General features: G+C 38.3%; 1 protein-coding gene across 1 annotated transcript; it reads right to left on the bottom strand.

Annotated features, from left to right (window-relative positions):
• Positions 1-2,286: 2,286 nt before the first annotated feature.
• LOC139473041 (deoxynucleotidyltransferase terminal-interacting protein 2-like) lies at positions 2,287-7,616 on the bottom strand. Its single transcript, XM_071255555.1, has 6 exons — positions 7,082-7,616; positions 5,789-5,918; positions 5,042-5,137; positions 4,215-4,379; positions 2,819-2,928; positions 2,287-2,426 (listed from the first exon to the last, which is right to left on the bottom strand). Exons 1-6 carry the CDS (start codon positions 7,558-7,560, stop codon positions 2,321-2,323), a joined length of 1,086 nt encoding a protein of 361 aa, XP_071111656.1. The 5' UTR covers positions 7,561-7,616; the 3' UTR covers positions 2,287-2,320.
• Positions 7,617-17,589: the final 9,973 nt, after the last annotated feature.

A 17,589-nucleotide genomic window follows, 5' to 3' on the forward strand; every position in this document is an offset into this window, starting at 1 on the left:
TTGTTTGTATTGAATAGTAGTTGAAGATGTCAAGTGAGTTTGGTTTAACGTTGTTTAGTACAGTATTCGAGTTATGTCACGCCGTGTCCGCTTCATGTGGGAGGAAAGGCCCAAGTGATACAGGCTTTAGACGTTTACCACTTAAGTAAACCAACAGGTGCAGGTATGATACTGTCAGACTTTGAAACAGAATTGGGCATTCGAACCCACGATGATAGGTTTCTGGCATGCCCAAGGGACGCAACTCTGCACATCGAATCGTGGCACCTTTGACCATGTTGACCCCTTGGCCACCCGAGTCAGCGAGGATGTTAATCATACACCTCGAAAAAGGATAAAGCAGCAATTAATACTTATTTCCAGATAAAATAAGCATTTTAAAATTTTTATCGGGTATTATTTTTCTGATGAAATGCATTTGTGACCCACTCCTATTGAAATACAGAAACCAGAATTGATATCTAATAACATGTTCAGGAACTGTTCCATCGTCATAGTTACTGGACTACCCTTTTATACGCTCTCCCTGCCTCTTTGCATCACATATGACGTATGACTTATGACCATCTGGCGAAACTGTTCTTGTACATGTTTCAGCAGGTATAGACCGCCTCCGTGGTCTGGTGGTAGAGCACCTGTCCGGAAGAGCGGAAGTTAGGGGATTCGACCCCCGGCCACATCATACTGAAAGATGTTAAAAGTGGTACTTGTTGTTACCCTGCCTGGAGGTCAGCGTTAAGGCTTGGAGTCAGTATACTGTGTCTGAGTGAGGTATTCATGTTAAACTGTGGCATGGAAAAGCCACACATGCACGCACACACATATGTGAATGATTGTCACTATATAAAGTACAATAACCTTGAACGCGATGTTAAACCCCATTTCACCTCACCTTGCATAATGGAACCTTTATGAAAATGAGATCAATGTCTTATGCACAGGGGTAGATTTAACAACAAATTTGTATTCAGCCAGCAGGCGTGCTCATTTCAAAAGTTAAAAGCCCTTTTCCAAACTAACTGGGCCACAACTAATGATGGAAGGACGCGACTCCTCACCCGAAAACATCTTTTCCTGCACTGAGGTTAGTTCTCGTCTTCCATTTGCCTTTTTCTATGGCAACAACATGAGCAAATATGGATGTTGTTGTACACAACATTAAGGAATGACTGCCGGTTGTGTCATTCTAACCAGAAGATCGGGATATATCTTTCTTTGAGTTACCCATTCACACGACCTCCTCAGCCCCAAATATTTTCTCATTAAAATTACATGATTCACAAGCAGTGTCCAATTTAAAAAATTAAACACACATGGAGAAGGGGTAAAATTTTGACTAGCAAGACGTTCCGTCTACTTTACATTTCAGCAAGCCTTTCGTAATTTTAACTGGCCACAGGCCAGCAGTTAAATAAATCAAGGTATCCAGGTACTAAAGTACTCACGGAAAGGAAAAAAACCTGTTTTTTCGACCTCAGATCTTAAATAAATGCAGTTAATATACAAAATATGTAAATATTCAAACAACTAAATTAGTACTAATTGGGCCGTGGCACAAACACAGCGTATCAAATGTTTTTATGCCTTTTTACACGTAAAAGTGTGTAAAAATGTGAGTAAAACAGACTATTGTGAAACAGGGCATAACCAGGTGTAAGTAGATCAAGGTGACCTATGACACCTCGACGACAGGTGAGAACAGGGGCATAATGCCTATAGTCTGTTTCTGCTATGTCAATTTGGACTTAGTTTTATTTTTGAATGTTGAAAGTGCCGACAAATTACCTCCTGTAAAGTACATTTTGTATTGTTCACTGAGATCAAACTAGCAAATCCAGACTAGAACTTTTCGAGTTGTTTTGTTATTTCGTATTTACAGCTACGTAACACTTTGTGTCGATTTTTAAATTGAGAAAAACAGGTTTTTTTCATTTCCGTGAGTACTTTAGTATCTGCTCAAATGCGGTTTATTTGTTCACCAAGCAGCTGGAGTGTTTTTACTGTGTGACACCACACGTGTTGACACTTTTACACCCACCTCACATATCAGGTACCCATTCCGTGCTGTGTGAACAGAGACCCATTTGAACTAAGTCAGTTGCCCAGGGTGACACCACACGTGTTTATACTTGTATTTCGAGTGTATGCACATATTCATATTTCCACCATCTGGCCATCTACCATCAGACGAGTGGGTTCTTTTGAGTGCACAGGGTGTATGTACTTTACCCTAAACCAGTATGTCACAACAACCAGTTCTGTTTGTAAATACATTTATTTCACAAGTAGAATATCTGCACCGAAAATGTTACTGTAGTGTTCACTTCCTCTTCTTCCTCTTTATTTTCGTAGTTCGGATGCCCTTATAAGGCCCAAGCCCTTTCGACTTGAGGTCTTGAACCTCAGCATATTTCCGTTTATTATATCTGGAAAAGGCAACATATCACAAACAATGACAGAAAGAGTCAAAACATCATTTTTGTAATAACGTTACGGATATTATTGCAAGTATAATTTACAATCTCTTACACAACACACATCAAGACTCAAGACATCATGCTACATATCTTGCTTGCTACAAATCATGATGAAGGACCAACCATTAAATATCCTGGGTGTAGCGGTATGCGTGAATGTGTGTATCGGAGGATGGACTTAGTTAGAGACAAATACTTCTCTGCTGCATATCAAACTATTGTATGACTGTCTTGTCGCTCTTGGTGGGGTACACAAGTCTGAGACCTGAGCCCGTCTAAAACCGGCCCACTCTTGTGCACCCGTCAAGAGTCCTAAAGACAGACAAGTCAGTTGGTCTTACTTTCTGAACTCTGCATCCGCCATCAGCTCCTCAACAATGGACGTCTTCTGCTGCTTCTTGGGAATTCGAGCACTGTAGAACTCGCTTGCATCCTCAACCACGGTGCCAAACTGGAATTTAAGACGGCAAAATAATGAGATGGGCAGTGTTTTTTTCTGGAATTTAAGCAATAGTGTTGCCTTGTACACATCTCTCAGTAAGGCCATAATAAATCGATCGCGACATTATCATCCCTGCCCGACTCGGGACTGAACAAACACACCCACACATTTTTTTATATTTGCCCATGTGAAATGTTTAGAGCACTGTAACAACATCAGCGGTCAAACGACCATTGCATGTTTACGACATGCCGTAAAGCTGTCAAAATGGTGCTCACTAATTTGAAAATATGAGAGGGTGTGTCTGTCCTCTGCCAGTCTAGGACTCTTCAACAAGTTTGCCTGCGGGGAACTTGACAAGTTAACGTCAATTGAGTATTAATTCATTAACGCACGAGTACAGGGAAAATGAAAATAGGTTTGACACGGATACATCTTACTCGATGAGAGAAACATCATATTTCACCCGATACAGGAAATATCCTCATTATATGGAGAAACAGCCAGGGCAGAACTCAACATGGTCAAGTGTTCAGCTAAACTGACAGAAAGTCAAGTGAACATGGTGAACTTATCATAATCATTGCCTGCTTGTCGGGCATTTAGCATCTTCTCCTCGCAGCAATGAAGCAGAATCTTCACCAATAATAACACCTGAATTTATTCATTTGGTTGTCATCATATTTTCAATATGGCCACGATGACAGCCATCCCTTTTGGGGGACGACATTTTACATTTGGACATTAATTTGACCTATGCACTTTGGACAGTTATCAAGTGCATTTTTTTGCACTGTAAGCATCTCCCAGAAACCTCTTCAGTAATGACGTCATGAACATGCATCTCCCCATCAATGATGATGACATCTGAATTTCTTCCAAAAGATTCATATCTTATTTTCAATATGGCCACCGTGACAGCTATTCCTAAAACCTAATACAACTGATCTACCATTGTTTACTTTAAAATCTGGATCATAACAACTTCCTCAGTTAACTGACATGTCCGGAATAAAAAAAGGTTTTGAAATGACATTTTGTGCTCAGTTTCACTACAAAACAAATATCCCCAAAAAGAATCATGATCCCAAACTTTCTTGTTCAGTATGTACCACTCAAAAGGTATTAAAGAACACCAGAGTTTTTCATAAAACTATTGTTAATCTGTCGTATAAAAAGAATTGGGGTTTTTTTTACCTTCTTTCGTGAAGTACATATTAAGCAATATATGTTAATTGTAAGAAACATCATGAAAAGCTAAGCATTATAATGAGATAACTCCTTCAAGACAGCACCTGGAAATACTTGGGCAATCCCTTGATGTCGTCCCCTTTGTAAAACCTCTTGGGGTCAAGGGCTCGTCTCATTTTCAGTGCAATGAGATCATTCTTCTTCTCTTCTGTCAGCTCACCTATCGGCATGTTATACCAGCCCCGCCCCTTGGTCTGTTCTCGTGCTTTCTGAAAAAAAAGTTCATGTTTGTATGTTTGAGTATTTTTGTTTAAAACACTCACCAGTTTGACAATTGTATGACAATTAAGACTGGGACGAAAAACTCGGTTCAGGGGGTGGGTCACACCCACATAACTATTCGGACCCGTGGTTAGTCATGTGATACGTTGTTTATTGACGACAACAAAAATCACTATTGCTCAGTGGTTACACTACAAGTCGCTAATGTTCGCATTTCTTTCTGACGATGCACACATTTCTTTTGACTTGTATATGTTTGAGTAAAGATAAAGCTTCCGCCATCTTCAGTATATGCATGATCTGATCGTTTGATGTGTTTGAATAGTTTTTTCCACAACTGTGCTAAAACAATTCCCAATTGGATATTTTTTTACTCAACTCTTGTGACCTACAGTGGGTACCCGGGTTGTAAATGTGGACTCATCCCAGACCTAATGACAATCATAAATCAAATGATTGATATAATGAGCAGCAATCCATAGCGAGCCTGACCACCCGATCCGTTAGTCGCCTATTACGACATGCATAGTCGCCTATTACGGCAAACATGGGTTGCTGAAGACCTATTCTACCCTGGATCTTCACGGGTCCTTTTGGTGCCTAGTATAGTTGATATACTTATAGTTTTGAAATTCCCTTATGTTCCAACCTTCCGTTCTTTCTGCTTTCTTCGAAATCCTTCCTCATTAGTAGGAATGGCATCTTTCTTTTCAAAGTCTGGGGTGATCACGCTCTTAGCCATTATCTGAAACCAATAAATGCCTCACCATCATGATCTTGATCATTATTATTGTTGAACACAATCAGATTACATTTTCTCCAGCAAATTTAACAGAACCAAATAAAAAAATAATACTGATCTGTGTTTAGCATGTTTAGTTTTGTGTTCCCAAGCGAATTTGTATTCAAAATAATTAAATGTAAGCCAAATATTTTCTAAGAAAGTGTGGCCTAGTTCTGCACTGCATCAACAGTATTCGAAACAAAGTATGATACTGAAGAAGAGGCCTCTGTTCACTGGCAGAGGTGAGGTGAAATGGGGTTTAACATTGTGTCCAAGATTAATGCACTTATATAGCAATATGCATGCATGTGTGTGGCTGCTTGTACTAGTCCGGACTGATGCCGATTTTATACTAGTGCTAACCCAATGAATTACACAGTATAATATGAACACCCCACACAGTCAAACTAAACTATCTCCCAGCTGACCTGTAATGTTTTAGCCCCTTAATATCCAGACAGGATAACAACAAATATCATCTTTCGACGTCTTTTGGTATAATGCGGCTGGGGATCGAAACCACGACATTCCGCACTCTGGGTGGATGCTAGACCACGGAGGCAGTCCTTTTCAGTGGCAGAATATGATCTGCATGTTCATAATGATACCAACCTCTTGATGTTCTTTGCTAAGACGTTCAATGTGAGTCTTGTATTTCGGCTGAGGAGCATGAATAGAGTGAAAATTTATATATATATCCGAAGGGTCTGATTTAACTTGCAAAGAAGATGACAGTTCCATGCTGCAATAGAAAGAAAAAATGTGGGTGTAAGTGGTATAGAAAAGAATGTATTATTTGTACAGTGATAATACTACAATGAGTAAAATGTGGTGTGAAGATAGCATTTAGGCATATTATCATTCAACTGTATCATCGTTACTTTTGTTAACTGTAAGAATCATCAGCTTGGTGGGTTAAAAGGTGACTTAGTGAATGATGGTTTAATCTGTAGTCAACAATAACCAGCCTTATTATGACAAGTCTTTGAATGGCATTTAGAAGTGATACACATAAGGAAGAGAATTTAGGCATGTCAACTTCTATATTATGAGGAACACAACATTTCGGAGTACTTACTTACTCCTTCATTCACTTGATGAAGGAGTATGCATATACTCTTAACGTTGTGTTCCTCATAATAAACATGATAAAGAAGTTGACATCCATAAATTCTCTTCCTTATTATGACAGTATGCAACATATTTCCATGCCCACCAGCCCCCCTCCCAATAAAAACCAGACCCTAAATAGCGTTTAACACTATCATTTCTCTTATTTGAAAAAATTAGTACTGTGTCATTTTTACATGCTGCCCCACCTCTTTCAGAGCTCCAGATAAGCTTTTGGAGTTGTGGGTATTTTACCCATGCATTTTAAAATCATTGGTTATCAGTAATTCTGTCTGGGTATTCAAATTTCTGTTACCCACTAGTTTTTACACGTGGGTATTTAGGTTAAATATTTAAAAACGACATTCATCTAGTCCCTGCAAACTGGTGTCGTGTGGGTTCGAGAGCATTATAGGACTCAAAAATACCACGATACTTCCACAAGAAAGTGGGATGGCAAATGATTATGATGTAACTGTCATCGTGGAGTTTGGCAAGGTTGACAGAATGTCCGTTTATAATTTCAAAATAAGTTGCTGATTTGCTAATCGAATACGCAGGGTTACTTCACAATATTTTGATGTTGCGCACAAGTTTTACTTTTGTAGCGAATCTGTAATGTTCGTTGCGTATTTGATACGCTTGGATTTTATTTTACTGCATATTTCTGCATTTTTTATGCGTATTTTATGCAGATACGCAGCTTATCTGGAGCTATGTCTTTTATAAATATCTCCTTAAACAATATCATTATCATGATAAGTTGATAATGGATAATATTTCTAGCTATCTGACCTGTGGCTTTTGTCGGATTTTCCTCTGTCATTTTTATTTCTATGTTCTCCACGATTCCGTTTCTCTTTGGTGAGCCGTTTTCCACCTTCATCGCAATCGTCTATGAATGTTGTCGCCTTAGACGTACTGGCACCCTCAGCTGAAGGTGTCTTATCTATAACGAACAAGGACGACCCGTCATCGCTCTCTCCACCTGATTCACTATCACTTCGATTATGTGATTCAGTATTCAAAACAATGCATTCCTCTTCTTTTGATGTACTCGCGTTTTTCCGTGCTGGGGTCTTGTCAATAACGAAAGGCAATTGGTCTTCCGAATCGGATTCTGGGTCAGAATTACTTACAACAGTTGGATCCAAGTCTGCTTTAATTGTTATTTTGTCTCGAGTCAGTGACACGCTCGTCTTTTTCCAAGCCGATTCAAATATTTCGTCCAATTCGCTATCTGATGTAAGTTCATCAGACGAGGAGGCATCCATGGTACGCTATCAGCACATCGAAATCAACACATACACAAAACACACGTGTTGACAGCCGAGCCGAAGAGCACTTCCGCCTCCTTTCCGGAAGTGCATTGTCCCCTGATATAGTGCGTCATATATTCATGGTTACGTATACAGATATCAATTATATGTCTGCAACACATAGGTATGCATGGGTGCTATATATCTGAAAGCAATCTAAACCAGCAGATTAATATCACTAATCAAATCCTTTTACATCTGTTGACATTTCCATCCGCGTAGAAATGTATTAGGTTAGTTTCTTTGCAGGGTCAAACTGTGATTGAGGGAGCAAAGGAGTTCAGCCCTTTCAAGCTCATTCGTCACCATTCGCATCTTTTCGTTACCTTGGAGATTCGGCTTGTTCTGGAAGTTTGCCACGATTGGCATTCGACCCACAGGGCCTTGTAACGCAAAACAATAGCAACAAGAAATATGGTCACTATACCGTAACATTGTTACATTACAATATAAAAAGATTATACTTTATTATATACCGTCGGATCATGGGTTTTCGGGTGTCATTCGTTTTCGGACGGCCATGGTTATCGCGATTACTCGCGAAATAACGGGGTATGTAGCACCCCACAGGCATTGTAAATACTCGGGTGATTGATTGTTGGGTTTTTTAGGGAGAAGGTTGTCTTTAATAAGTGAATGAGATGTTTTAAAGGGTTTTTTTATGTGATGAGAGAGAAAACTACGAATGTTTCTTAAGCTTTCGAAAACACATAACATGGGGATACTTCAGTGTGAAAGACGTCAGTGCGAGTTTTCCGAAGTTGTGAAAAGTGATAATTTCATTGCAGTGAACATAACACTTGGACGGAACTTTTGTCACACAAGAGATACCTCCCCGCAAATTGTCTCCCTTTATCGCAAATGTCTACCCCGAAGATGACTGTTGTCTTCCTTTTTACGGTAGTAGGGAGAATTTACGCTTCAAGGTTTACATTTGTAATGAAATAATTCAATTTTCAGGAAGACAATTACACAAAAAGTGTATAATAAATAGCCTGTTCCATTTGTCTCTTGAAATATCATGTTTCTCTCATCGAGTGACTGGGGAAAGGAGATGATATTTCCCACGACACATGAAATATCGTCCATATATCTTGTTGCTGATATAAATTTACGTTACAAGCCCCTGAGCTTCGACCTTCCATCTTTACAAGACGGTTCAAATCTATGTTTCTGTTTAATGAAATAGCTAATAAAGCTGATACCGATGCAACCCTGTTATTTTTTAAATTCATAGCCCAGACTGAATGATAAAGTTTCGCCAATAAGACAAAACGTCTTTTGGTTTGGCCTAAAATGGCGAGATGACCGGACGCGGCCAATGTTTCGGGCAAAAGCTCGGGTAAGGAAAAAGCCGGACCGGCGGGTAATTAGTCCAGTAGAAATTGCATTGGACCCGGACATTTCTGATAACAGGCCAAATTTGTGTTTACACTCACCAGAAGGATGTTATTGGTCACCATAAAAAACCCACAGAAAATCAAGGTTGGGGAAATATGTTTTATTTGGATGGTTCTGGGGGTGGGGTCTGTTGTTTTTTTCACACAAGTATCAGCAGGAATGCATTTGTCATGGTTACATAGACCAATATTGTTTGTGGTCTTCATTCTAGTCTGTCTTGTCATTTCTTAGGAATCCTACTTGGATCAGATACAAAATATTTGAATTTATTTATCGTATAGTCAATGTCGGCCACCTTGAATTCAAGATGGCCGCCATCTTGAATTCAAGATGGTCGCCTTCAATTGACTCTACTACATATAATGCTGCTACTACATATAATGCTGCTTATGCATTTCATTAACTTACTCTTAACATTGCACAAGTTCAATAAATAATAGTTCTTAATACTTAACATTATCATCAGTTTCTTGTAATCTTTGAGAGAGTTTTTGTTTTATACTTTATTTGGATTCAGTTGCCTGAATTATGCTACTGGCAGTCTCATGTAACTCAAAAATAATTTTTGGACTTGATGTGGAAAATACCCACAAAAGGCATTGCTCATTTAACCCCAAATAGATTGTTATAACATCAAATATGTTTTTTAATAAAAGGTGATGATAACAAATAAAATAACTGACATTTTCTCAAAAATTAGAGTCGGCGGGTCTGTAATCATAAAAATATAAAACGCCTGGCCTTACATTAGTGCAGTTCAAAGTACAACTCTTGGGGATCTAATTAATAATATGCATATCCTGTTAATGTCCCCAAATCATTCCACATACATAACTAACCACTTTTTCATAGCACTCAGTACTTCTTCAGCCGTCAATACACACATATTGCTATAAGTCACCAACAATTGAAGAGAATCAGAGACGAAGAAATATATTGCAATGTTAAATTTAGGAAGTAGCAAAGCGTTCCTTAGTCCACATTAATCTTCATCAATAACCTCATCAGAAAACACACGTTTGTCTGTGATTGTAGCAATGATGGTCCCATCCACAGTTTGGAATCCATATTCATGCATGTCCAACACAGTTTAAGATGAATCCATGTGGAAACCTGGTGATGAACACGAAGCGAATGGAAGTAACATGCTCTGCTTGTCGGTGGCATTCTCTCTACAGGTACAAACTTAGTGGAGACAGCAAATAAATACCTCAGTTCATCAAGGCAGCGTCCTTCATCAACTGTGTTGTACAGAGCACTGACAAATCTTTCACCTGCTGAACATGCTGAAGTGACCATGTCTTTCGAAGCTGACACGTCTCCAAAAACCGATGCTGAATCATGAAGTGTGTCTGTTGACTGCAGCAGCTTGAAGTGCTTCACTTTTCCTAGGCTGAACAAGGCAGAAGTGGTATCGCAACCCGACATGGCATGCACAAAAGGCAGAAATTTACACATGTCTACCCCAAGACCTTGTTTACACTGATTGATAGAAATGAGTTGTACCTTTGACTTCATGAAGAGATTGGTTCCAGGTTTGCTGTGATGGATCAGTAACACCAAGATATCTGTGTCATCTGCATAAACAACCACTTCATCTGTGCACTCTGCCATCTTGATAGCTTGACTTACAACCACAACATCAGCATCGCCCTCTTCGGCTGCATGTTCAAAATGAATTCCTTCTGCTGCTAGATGTTTTGCAAGTAGGTAGATTAAAGCCTGCTTGTTCTGCTTGTTTGACATAAATCTTGCTTTATCCTGAGGGACTGGTGTTGAGTTCTTCACTATTATGTCTGGTGCAGATACTTTCATAATCTTTCTTCTCTTCTGTTCAAGCTCCTTGGTGGTCGTGGCTTCATATGTGTCAAACACTACATAACATGGCTGATGTTGTGTTGTCCGATGGATTTCACTTTCAACATAGATCTTGCAGATGTCTTCAATCGTACCGATCTTTGGCCAGGGTATCTGCTGAAGAAGTGCGCATCCATCAATGACTATGCCTGGCGTTGTGGTGTGTGCTTCTTCTTTGTGGTAATGTGTAAGCAGATATTTGGCCAGGACAGACTTTTGGCATTTTCTCATAGATCCGTCATCATGGAAGAGAGCTGGTGACACTGCTGCAAGTTCAAACGAGAACACATCATGAGATGGGGGACCACTCACTAGAGTCATTGCTAATAATCTTTGATAAAGCTCCATTGATGACATTCTCAGCTGTGCTCCATCTGATAGGTGGATAGACTTCTTCATGGTGGCAAACGTGACAACTTGCGATGATTTCTTCAAAACAACATCTCCAAACTTCATTCCTGTCATATTTAACTGAATCCTTGTTCCAATCTCAAATGCTTCATCAACATTCACTTTGTCAACTGCAACAACTTCACTGGCAATATTTCTCAGTTGATGTTCTGGAGCTGCCATGAAAGGGTTGTGACTCCTAAGAAATGAAAGGAACGTCTGCAAATCAGCATAATCTTGTTTTATCCGGCCTGGATTCATATCTCTGTGGTGATCAACAATCTCTGAGGAGGTGTTGGTCATCAGTCGTAGAGCATCTGTGTACTGAGCCACAATATGGGCAGAGAGCAGCCATTTTGTTCTTGCTGAATCCTTGTGAGTGATGTTGATCAAACCTCCTTGAGTTTTTCCTGCTCTCATAAGACATTGCTCTATGATCATGTCATTCCAAGTGCCACTCCAAAATTGCTTTGAGTTCCTTCGGATTGTAAACAGACCCGCTTCCATTGGTACTTTCAGACAAGAGCATAGACAAAGACAATCCTGAAGATACAATCTGCAAAACTTGGCATAGTTGTTGTGACCAGATGCTGCAAACAGGGGCAACATGCTTTCAGTTGCCTTCAGATGTAACTGCCAGTTACCTGTGCGCTCTGCCCTAACAAACATCCTTACAATGGAAACAAAGTCCATGAACATCAGCCACAGCTTACTTGTCCTTGATAGTGATCTTTTCTGTTCTTTCAGTTCAACCAGTTGCACATGGAGCTGATTCAGTGTTTCATCTGTCAAAGGTGTCATGATCTCCCTTAAACATTTCTTGCTGAAGCCTATTCAGTTGATCTGCTGTGTCCTTGGAAATGAGGACTCTTCTTCAGGCACGGACACTTCATCATCGTCATCCAAGTCATTAGCACTTGCAAGTTTGTCAGATTCCAGTAGTGTTACATGGAGTGCTGCATCAGTCAAAAGGCATGCCCTCAGGGTCTTTGAATAGGACTTGCCATCAAACATCTTTGGGAGACTCTTCCTTGCATACACAGTTGCCCAAAGTTCATCCAGGCAACTGTCTTCCATACATTTGCAACCAGCACCCAGGTAGGACATAAGTTGATGAAATCCTCCAAGCCTCAACTGAACGTGAGAAAACTCATTGGGGTTGTCGGTCTTGATTTTGTACCCTTTGGCATAAAGGGGCTGATCAAATGTCAGTTGAGCACAACATTGTCCAAGCTTTATTCTCTGAGAATCAACAAACCTCATGGTGCTGTACACTGCCTCATTTGTTTGAGGATTCAACGGTATCATTGGGTTGTAGGTGACTGATGTGCAGATGCACTGACCACTTGCAATCTCCGACATAAAGCCTTGCCAGTTAGGTGATGAACGGCTGTAAAGGCTTGACAAGAGCCACATTGAATCCAGTTGAAGGAATTTACTGACTGACTGACTGAAATGACTGAAAAGGTAATTCCAAAAAATTCACATCAAACATACGATTCTTTGCCGGTTGCTTGTATGGATACACCATATTTCCAAAGTTTCCAGCCAAAAGTAAATCAGATGAAGACACCTTTCTTCTTTGTATCTGTACTGGACTTTGATGAGCTGGAGTTTGACATGTAACAATTCCCATAACATGTGTTGCTTGATGCCCATTCAATGTGTCTTCATTATAGTCGAAATTGTCAGCAACCCACTGACAAAATCCTGATGAGACGTCTCCTTGTGAGGCTTGAGGCATATCATCACTTTGTTGAGAAAGTACTGCAGCTTTTTCAAAATCTAAGACCTGGTCATAGGAGACACTCATTCCAAGGGTAGACAGAAGATTCGAGGCAACACGGGATCGTGTTGTTTGATGAATGAATAGTCCAGTAGACAAGAGCAGTGGAGATACAAATGACTGGTGAGAAGCTTGCATGAGTATGTGACATACAGAAACTATAAAGATCCTTTGTCTGAGGCAGGCAGATGGACTTCGTGTTTTATCAAAAATATTCTGCATCAACATGAGAAGTAGTGGTGGAACTTGTTTTTCAAGAAGCTCAATATCAATTTCACCTGGTTGTGGATACACATCTGTGTTTGGTGCCATGTCCTTTAAGTGATTTTTGACTGTCTGTCCAATGGATTTTGCTGCTTTGAGGTCTTCATTGGCTGTATTATCAACTTGTGATTCATGATATGATTCATGATATGATTCATGAAGTATAGAGCATGCCTCATCTGTTAAAGTCACAACATTTGGTCTTCCATCTACTTCTGCGATGGTGATCCTTGATTTGAAATACTGAAGGAGGTGGCGTTTAAAATGCTTCAGGCTATAGGGTGGAATCCCAGAAGGCAGAACACCAGCATACTGATGCAACAGCTCTTGTACAGTGTACAACTTTCCATTCTGCATTCTCTCAGGCAGTAGGTCACACCAGGTAGTGAAAGCAGTGTTCTGAATATTTCTGGCTGAAGCCTCAGAGTTTTCACTGGTTCCCCTGTCATGACCAGCAACAATAATGCGAGCTTTAACATCTGCTGCGTTGTCATCAGATCTACTCTCACAGAGGCCAAGGAGGGTTTCCTGCAGAATACTTCTTTTCCCACTGCTGATCGGATGTTTTTGTAGATCTTCAAAATCAATCTCATTTGCACATATGAGACAGTGAGTCCTATAGTTAAAAGAATTATCTCCCGATCTTAAAACACATGGCTGGATATTTTCATGGTTTTCTGTTTTCTGAGCTTTCAGTATATTTGATGATGCTGTGTAGGACTTTCTGCATTTTTCATGAACAAAGTTAATTTCATTTGATTTTAGAGTTGATTGCAGTGAATCTTTGCGATGAACTGAAACTTTGAGTAAAGTGTTGACACCCTTGTCTCTTAGTTTGACTTCTCCAGAACCATTGTGACAAATAACACAAGTCATAATGGGGATCCAAACATATCTGTAAGAAAAGGAGGGATAAATGAAATTTGTAATTTAAAATAAGCATATATTGACATGGCAAGATTTTTAGTTTTATAAAAGTGAATATTAAGAGAAAACAATGTATTTTTAATAACAGTTAAATTGACATAATCATGTTTAGTTTAAAGTGTAAATATTGGATTAGAAATTTTAATGCTGGTTATTATGTCTTGTATTAATCAAGTGTGTAAGATAGATAGAAACATCTACATCAATTCATCCGGCTAATTGACACTACCATTCTTATTTTCAAATCTGTTGCACTGCCTTGACAAATAGAACATGTAATATTTTTCTAATATATCTATATAAAAATTGAATTAAATAAAACAAAAATAAAACAAAAAATATTTCATATTAAGCATATTTTGACATGGCAAAATAAAAGCCAATTTTCTGAGAAATGTATATATTAGTTATCCATGAATTGAAGACAAATTTGTTTTATTCACTTTAATTCAATTACAGTCACATTGACATTATCATGTTTAATTTAAAATTTTGATATAAGATTAAATTAAAGATAGAGCAAGCTTACACATAAGCTATCTCAAAGTATCCACATTGATATACCTGGTTCATGGAAAATTCAGAATTCTTACACTTCAAAGATATATATTAGCCCCTAAAGTAGAGAAATATCCCCTTATAATTATTACATTCATTAATTAGAAAGTTCCATTAGAATTAATAATGAAATCAGCCACTTTGCAGTTTATATTTTACCTATAACAATATATTTTCATCCAAAAGTTTTTGACATACACATATTCATAATATGTTGTCAAGAAAACATTATCTGATTTGTATGACCTTGACCTTGGCACTAATACAAGCCCTTTTTTACTTTGAAAATTATTTTTATTTGAGCACTAATGTTGTCCAAATTGGAAAACATTATTGGTATCAAAATTTAAATAAGTGCTATACATCTTGGGGTTAGGATATAATCTCATACAAACAAATTATTATGAAATATAAACATAGATGACTGGAGTCTATTTATAGTAACATCATGAAAAAAGATCTAGATTTCTTCAGTATTGCTATAATGAGTGAAAAAAACAGACCCAGTGTTGATTTGACAGTATAAATCTATCATTTTTATTTGCATGCAACTCTGTAACTGTCATTTAAAATCTTATTTGGAGAAAAAGAACACTGGGAGTTTGATGCTGTCATCTTTTCTGCTTAGTGATTGCAAAGTCATGTTCTGCTTGTTTATTTAATATATTTATATCACTTAATGTGTGGACATGGTGTCTAAGGTATATTTAACTGTATTTGGCAACTGACTGTTCCAGTTTATTCATACATACCTAGTTTTGGTCCATTCTGACTGAAGCTTGACAGTTGACAGCTGTTTGTTTACTTGGCAACGGTACTATCTTCCCACAACTGCTTTCACATAGTTTTCTGAAAACAAAGCCTAGGGCCCTTTTTTAGTGACCCTCAAAAACTGATTTCCCCAAGCTTGATTTTTCTTGGGTTTTGTATACACAACCAGGACACACTGAAGATTAACTTTGTGCAATAATTGGGTTGTTATCACAAATGTCCGGGTTAATTAATTATGACGTCAATTTCTACTGGACTAAATACTTATAATGGATTGCAGAATAAGAAAAAAACGAAACGCACGTATCTGGACAAATATATCTCTGAAGGACATTTCGGAAGTAAAGTTGTGCTCAAGGAATTCAGTTTGAATCTAAATGTATATGTCACAATATAAGTGATAACTATGACTACATACCGATAGTTCTCTTGGAATAGCCTGTTTGTGTTTTTTTGTGTTTTCTGTTATATATGGAACGCCAACGTGGTCTAGATTTAGAGCGTCCGGATCCGCCCGGAGAGCCGAGGGTCCGGAGTTCGATCCCCGGCCGCGTCATGCCAAAAGACGTTAACCCTCTGGATGCCGAGTTTTTTTTCTGACCCACATTTTCCTAAGATCGGAAAAGTGAAGGTTGTGCGAGAATTGCGCTCACGCGGCACTGGATCTACCTCTGGCTATAAAATTACGCAGAGGTGGAGAATATGAAATTTCTTATTTGATGGTGTAAATCTAACTGTAAATATCAAACCGGTTTTAAAAACAGACACTCCTAAGTGTTGTCCGCGAATTTATTCTGCGTTGAAAAACAGTAAATTTCTCCGCTTTTTATGGTACACCGATAAAAGTACTTTGCGACAAAAAAATTTATTACGAAGCTTTACGGAAACTGTGAGCGAACAAAATACTGCCTAATATCTGAACGACATAACTACATATCAAATGGAGTTATATGCGTATGTATAACGACATACATTCAATTCCAAAAATAGCATGCCGTAAATGACGAAAACTGATTTTTCTCTATGACGTCAAAAGGTGTCTGAGAGGTTACACACGTACAGAGAAAAGGGGGCATAACTCCGCTATGCTTAGCTCTAGTTTGTTGTAACTCAGGTCACTTGGTAAGAATTAGCTGTGGGTAAGGACAATATATTTTCGTGGTGTTTTGTTCAGGAGGAACCAAACTATTCCAACACAAATATCGATATTGAAACTATACACGTTTAGTTATAAAATATACCCATAAGAAATGATGAAATCGTACTTCATAAATAGGAGGTAATAGAGAAATGGATTGCCTTATCTAACCTATAACTTAGTCCTTAGATTCCAACATTCTCCTGATTGTGTAAGTGTAATTTGACTAATGTTGCATCATTATTAATGGAGCACAAGCCTTATCATCAATGTAATGAAATACCCTAAAAATAACACCATTCCTTTTGACGTCATTGCTGGTTTTATGTCTTTGATAACGTCGGAAAAAGACGACACTGGTATTTTGATTAATATATATCTCCCCTAATTTTCGTTCATGTTATGGGAAATCTCGACGTGTGGAGCGGAATTTGACGCTTTTTCGACACAACATAAAATGACTGCTCTCACCAAGTAAATAATGTCTTAAATATGTAAACAATTAGATAGTTTATCGTGTATCCTAATTGGACAAGACACGCACCTGTTTGGCATCAATTTACGTAATGAAATTCCAAAAAGAATATTTCAAAACAACCAAAATTATATTCAATATTGGACATATATTTGTTCATGATTATGTTATTTTTTCTTACACAATAAAAGATGCAAAGAAAGCTCTATTGGTATAGAATTATCAGGATAATCGTATACGTTTGAACCAACGGGGTACCTGGCATGGGTTTTATTTTTATACATTTTACAATTCCTGGAGAAATAAAGTAAACTGTTTACTATCCTGGGATCACAATATTGAAAACAGAATGAAACCATTGATCATATAATGCAAAATGAGAGGATTAATTCGTAAATTGTTTGTGACTAACGCGCA

This window comes from Haliotis cracherodii, unplaced genomic scaffold, assembly GCF_022045235.1.
Source record: "Haliotis cracherodii isolate W230 unplaced genomic scaffold, xgHalCrac1.p SCAF_26, whole genome shotgun sequence".
NCBI classification, from domain to species: Eukaryota; Metazoa; Mollusca; class Gastropoda; order Lepetellida; family Haliotidae; genus Haliotis; species Haliotis cracherodii.